Source organism: Colobus angolensis, unplaced genomic scaffold, assembly GCF_000951035.1.
Source record: "Colobus angolensis palliatus isolate OR3802 unplaced genomic scaffold, Cang.pa_1.0 Scaffold39, whole genome shotgun sequence".
Lineage (NCBI taxonomy): Eukaryota > Metazoa > Chordata > Mammalia > Primates > Cercopithecidae > Colobus > Colobus angolensis.
This window is the reverse complement of record NW_012117265.1, coordinates 17,404-22,024: the sequence shown is the minus strand read 5'-3', so window position 1 is coordinate 22,024 and position 4,621 is coordinate 17,404. Positions and strand designations below refer to the sequence as shown.

The following is a 4,621-nucleotide window of genomic DNA, read 5'->3' as shown; positions in this document are numbered from 1 at the left end:
CTTTCTTTGGAGACAGAGTCTCGCTCTGTCACCCAGGCTGGAGCGCAGTGGTGGGATCTTAGCTCACTTCAACTTCCACCTCCTGGGTTCAAGTGATTTTCCTACCTCAGCCTCCCAAGTAGCTGGGATTACAGGCACGTGCCACTATGCCTGGCTAATTTTTATATGTTTAGTAGAAACAGGGTTTTACCATGTTGGCCAGGCTGGTCTCGAACTCCCGACCTCAAGTAATCCACCCGCCTCGGCCTTCCAAATTGCTGGGATTACAGGGGTGAGCCACTGCGTCTGACCTCATTTTAAAATTTTTGTAGAGACAGGGATTTCACTGTGTTGCCTAGGCTGATCTTGAAATCCTGACCTCAGGCAATCCTCCTGCCTTGGCCTCTCAAAATGCTCGATTACAGGCATAAGTCACCATGCCCAGCAAATTAATTTTCACTGTCTGTGATTACTATTTGGTTTCTAGTAGGGTCAGAAAAGTAAAAACTTTTTTCTCTGGAAAAGGTCAGATGGTATTTTAGGCTTTGTGAGTCATATATGGTACCTACTGCATATTCTTCTTTTTTAAGCTTTAAAAATGTAAAAAACATTCTTGGCTTGTGGGCCATTAATAAACTAGGCTAGGCCAGGCGCAGTGGCTCACATCTGTTATACCAGCACTTTGGAAGGCCGAGGCGGGCAGATTACTTGAGGTCAGGAGTTCGAGACCAGCCTGGCCAACATGGTGAAACCCCATCTCTACTATAAATACAAAAATTAGCCTGGTATGGTGGCAGATGCCTATAGTTCCAGCTACTTGGGAGGCTGAGGCAGGAGAATCACTTGAACCTGGGAGGCGGAGGTTGTGGTGAGCCAAGATCACACCGGTGCACTCCAGCCTGGGCAACAGAACGAGACTCCATCTCAAAAAATAAATAAATAAATAAATAAAAATAAAAATTAGCCAGGTGTGGTGGCACGTGCCTGTAATCCCACCTACTTGGGAGGCTGAGGCAGGAGAATCACTTGAACCTGGGAGGCGGAGGTTGTGGTGAGCCAAGATCACACCGGTGCACTCCAGCCTGGGCAACAGAACGAGACTCCATCTCAAAAAATAAATAAATAAATAAATAAAAATAAAAATTAGCCAGGTGTGGTGGCACGTGCCTGTAATCCCACCTACTTGGGAGGCTGAGGCAGGGGAATCGCTTGAACCCGGGAGGCAGAAGTTGTAGTGAGCTGAGATCATGCCATTACACTCCAGCCTGGGCAACAAGGGTGAGACTACATCTCAAAAAACAAACAAACAAGCAAACAAACAAACAAAAAAAACAGGCTGTGAGCCCCAGACTATTGTTTGCCAACTCTTGCGAAGGTCACCAGTTTTGCCTGTTTTGTTTCCCTATGCATTTCCAGCTCTGAAAACGGTGCCTGGCACATAGCAGACACTGCATATACTGTGGCTCATTTGAATGAATAAAAGGAGTATAAGAAGTTAAAACAGAGACCAGAATGCTACTTATTTCTGGCACAGAGTATGGATCATACAATAATTATCTATTACTTACTCATCACAGCAACCCCTGTAAAACTAGTTTTCTCAGTTGACAGACAAGGAAACTGGGGGTCAAAGAGGCTAAGTCACTCACTCAAGGTCATAGAGTGAGAATAGGACAGAGCCAGAATTTTGACCCCAGGCAGCCTTGTCCCATAGCTAGGCTGTGATGCCCAGAACCTACCGGGCATCTGCTTGGCTGGGCTGTACCAGGTGTGCCACGTCATTGAGCTGGACATTCCGGCGTATGAGATCCACAGCCCGGGCAGAGGCATCGTTTGCAACCACAGATCTGAGCCCAGGCACCTCTAGGGCAAATCGAATGGAACGTAGGCCTGAAGCTGCCAGGCCTTCCAGCACATGCAGGCCCTCCTGTTGGAGTAAGCAGAAAACCTCCCTCACATCTCCATCTCCATCCTCTTCTGGGCCCCAAGGAGCCCCCACCACCCACCTCCTATAGCTCTCCCCCTCCAGGAGCCCTCTGTCTCCTGCTAAATTCCAGGACTGCCAGCTGCTATGCTGAGGCCCCACCTCACAGATTTCCCCAACGGCCGCTGTGCGAGGTTGATCTCCTGAGGCCAGGTTTTCATTCTCTTTCAGTTCAACCTTTTCCTCCTCTTGCTCTGACAAGTCCACGACCACCCTTTGCGTGTCCTTCTCTCCTGGCACCTTGACTGCAGCCACCCAGAGGCACAAGTCAGAGAGTAACGAAGTCCCCTCTGAGAAACCTCCCCTTAATCTCCAAAATATCTTCCCTGAAATCCCTGGGGAAAGGCTGAAGGAGCAGAACCCAGGGCCTGCTACGTGGCTGAAGCCTCTCCGGATTTGGGAGGCAGAAGGGCCCAGGCAGGGAGATAAGACTTGTGTGACCTCCGCCCGCCAGAAGCCTGGACCTCCACTCACTCTGGATTCCTTTGGCCCCAAGCTGAATGCGAGCAAACTCGGTGATCACAGCACATCTGGTGGAAGACAGAGGACTAGCTCATACCCCGCCCCCGCCATCCACACTGACCCACTAGCCGATGCCAGGTTGACCTCTGACCCCTGCTCACGTCAGGTCCCGGTTGAATTCCTGCACAGGGTTATAAAAGACCTCGTTGGCGCTGGGAAAGGCGATTTTGGCAGCCCCCTCGGTGACTGTCGTCTCCTGGACTTCACGTGGGCATTCTTCTCCACAGGGCCCGGTGCCGTTCTCCATCGCTGCTCGATTCGGCAGCCCTGGGGACTGCCCCTCGAAAAACCGCGCTCTACAGAGCACACGGGTGGGGCGGAGAGTGAGGCTTAGCCACAGAACGATCCTTGAATGAGACATCCGCTGGTGCCTCTGTCCGCCAAGCCTGGTTCGGGGGGCGGGGAAAGAGAGAGGGTCAGAGAGCCGCATTCTGGGCCCGGGGGTGTTCTACATATCTATGAAGTAGAGACTAGGAAGACCTGCGGCCTCGGTAAGCTGATAACCCCTCGTTTTGGGGATGACTGGTCCCTGCGGAGCCGATGCCCTCGTGCAGGCCCGCCTTGAGTCCGAATCCCTTCCCGCGCTGCCCAGCCCCTCCTCACCTGGTCTCGTAGCCACAGAAAACCGAATTAGTCAAGGTGCACGTTTCTCGAATTAGGACCTGGGCGCCGCCATGTTGCCACAGTGGGTGGGGAGAATCACATGATAGTGGTTGGCCAATCAATGAGGACATGGACGGTGGGCGGCCGGGATCAAAATGAATGCCATAAAGGAAGCGCGCTGATCGTGCCGTTCCGGGGGTTTTAATCACAGTGGATCCCCTGGGAGAGGACACGTCACTAGTCCCATTTCACAGATGAGGAAGTTGTGGCTCAGAAAAGGGGCGGTAAGCGGAGAAACCCAACACCTATTGGCCCTCTTCTGTGTTCTGGGTGCTATATACACATTATTTCAGAGCACCCTGCAGGGATAACCTCAGGCTCTGGAGTTGGATTTACTGGGTTTGAATCTCAGTCCCACGACATGCTCTGGGCCGGTTACTCTCGGGCCTTCAGTTTTCTTATCTATTAAATAAGAATCGTGGTTTCTCAGATAGAACAAAGATTAAATGACAGATTCCTGGAAAGTGTGCAAAGAGCCACTCTGACCTTGTAAGCGCTCGGTAAAGTTCTAACCAGTGTACGAAGGCAGGACAGCGAAGTGGTTCCCGGGTACCTGGGTTCCAGTCTTAGCTCGCCCTGCGACTTGTTGTTAACTCTGAACTTAAGTTACCGCTTTTGCAAAAGGGCAGAACTTCTTACCATTTGTTACTGGGTTGTAGTGAGAAGTAAACGAGTTAGTGCAGGTAAAATGCTAACAGAACCTAGCATCCGGTAAGCATCATAAAAGTCTTAGCTGTTATTGTCGCTTTTGAGCCTGCGTTTAAATCCTGGCACCTGCCATCACTTCCTTGCTGTGTGATGATCTTGACCAGCTTTCTTTGTGCCTCCTTTTCTTTCTTTCTTTTTTTTTTTTTTGAGACGGAGTCTCGCCCTGGATCATGCAGTGGCATGATCTCGGCTCACTGCAACCACCGCCTCCCGGGTGCAAGCGATTCTCCTGCCTCAGTCTCCCGGGTGGCTGGGATTACTAGCGCTTGCCATCACGCCCGGCTAAGTTTTGTATTTTTAGTAGAGACCGGGTTTCGCCATATTGGCCAGGCTGGTTTCGAACTCCTGACCTCAGGCGATCCACCCACCTCGGTCTCCCAAAGTGCTAGGAGTACAGGCGTGAGCCACCGCGCCCAGCCGCCTTTATTTTCTATAGTATGTAACAGTTCCCACTAAAAAATGTTACTGTATAGTTTAAACGAGCTAATTCCCATAAAGAACCTAACACGGTGCCTGCCACAATAAACAGCAGTCATTATTGTTTTTGTTTTACAGGAAACTAAAGTTCGGAAAGGTAGAGCGACTTGCCCAAGGTCGCGGGACTAGAAGCTGGCGGGATCGGGATTCGAACCACCGAGCTGAGCCGACGTACTGGCGAGGATCCTCCCAGGGGCATAGAGAGGCGACGGAGCCGGTTAGATGGGGCGCGCTCGGAGCTCTGCTGGCCTCGCCTGGAGGGCGGGGCCTGAGGGCGGTGCGCGGGCG

General features: G+C 51.5%; 1 protein-coding gene across 1 annotated transcript in view; it reads right to left on the bottom strand.

Moving 5' to 3' along the window:
- TRMT1 (tRNA methyltransferase 1 homolog (S. cerevisiae)) overlaps positions 1-3,998 on the bottom strand; it is a 14,682-nt gene extending 10,684 nt beyond the window's left edge. The window contains exons 1-6 of the mRNA XM_011954939.1: positions 3,927-3,998; positions 3,089-3,550; positions 2,587-2,781; positions 2,438-2,493; positions 2,066-2,208; positions 1,718-1,906 (exon numbers count right to left, since the gene is read on the bottom strand). Coding sequence (XP_011810329.1) covers positions 1,718-1,906; positions 2,066-2,208; positions 2,438-2,493; positions 2,587-2,781; positions 3,089-3,219 — 714 coding nt within the window. The 5' untranslated portion in view covers positions 3,220-3,550; positions 3,927-3,998. The remainder of the gene's footprint in view (positions 1-1,717; positions 1,907-2,065; positions 2,209-2,437; positions 2,494-2,586; positions 2,782-3,088; positions 3,551-3,926) is intronic.
- Between the last annotated feature and the right edge of the window lie 623 nt (positions 3,999-4,621).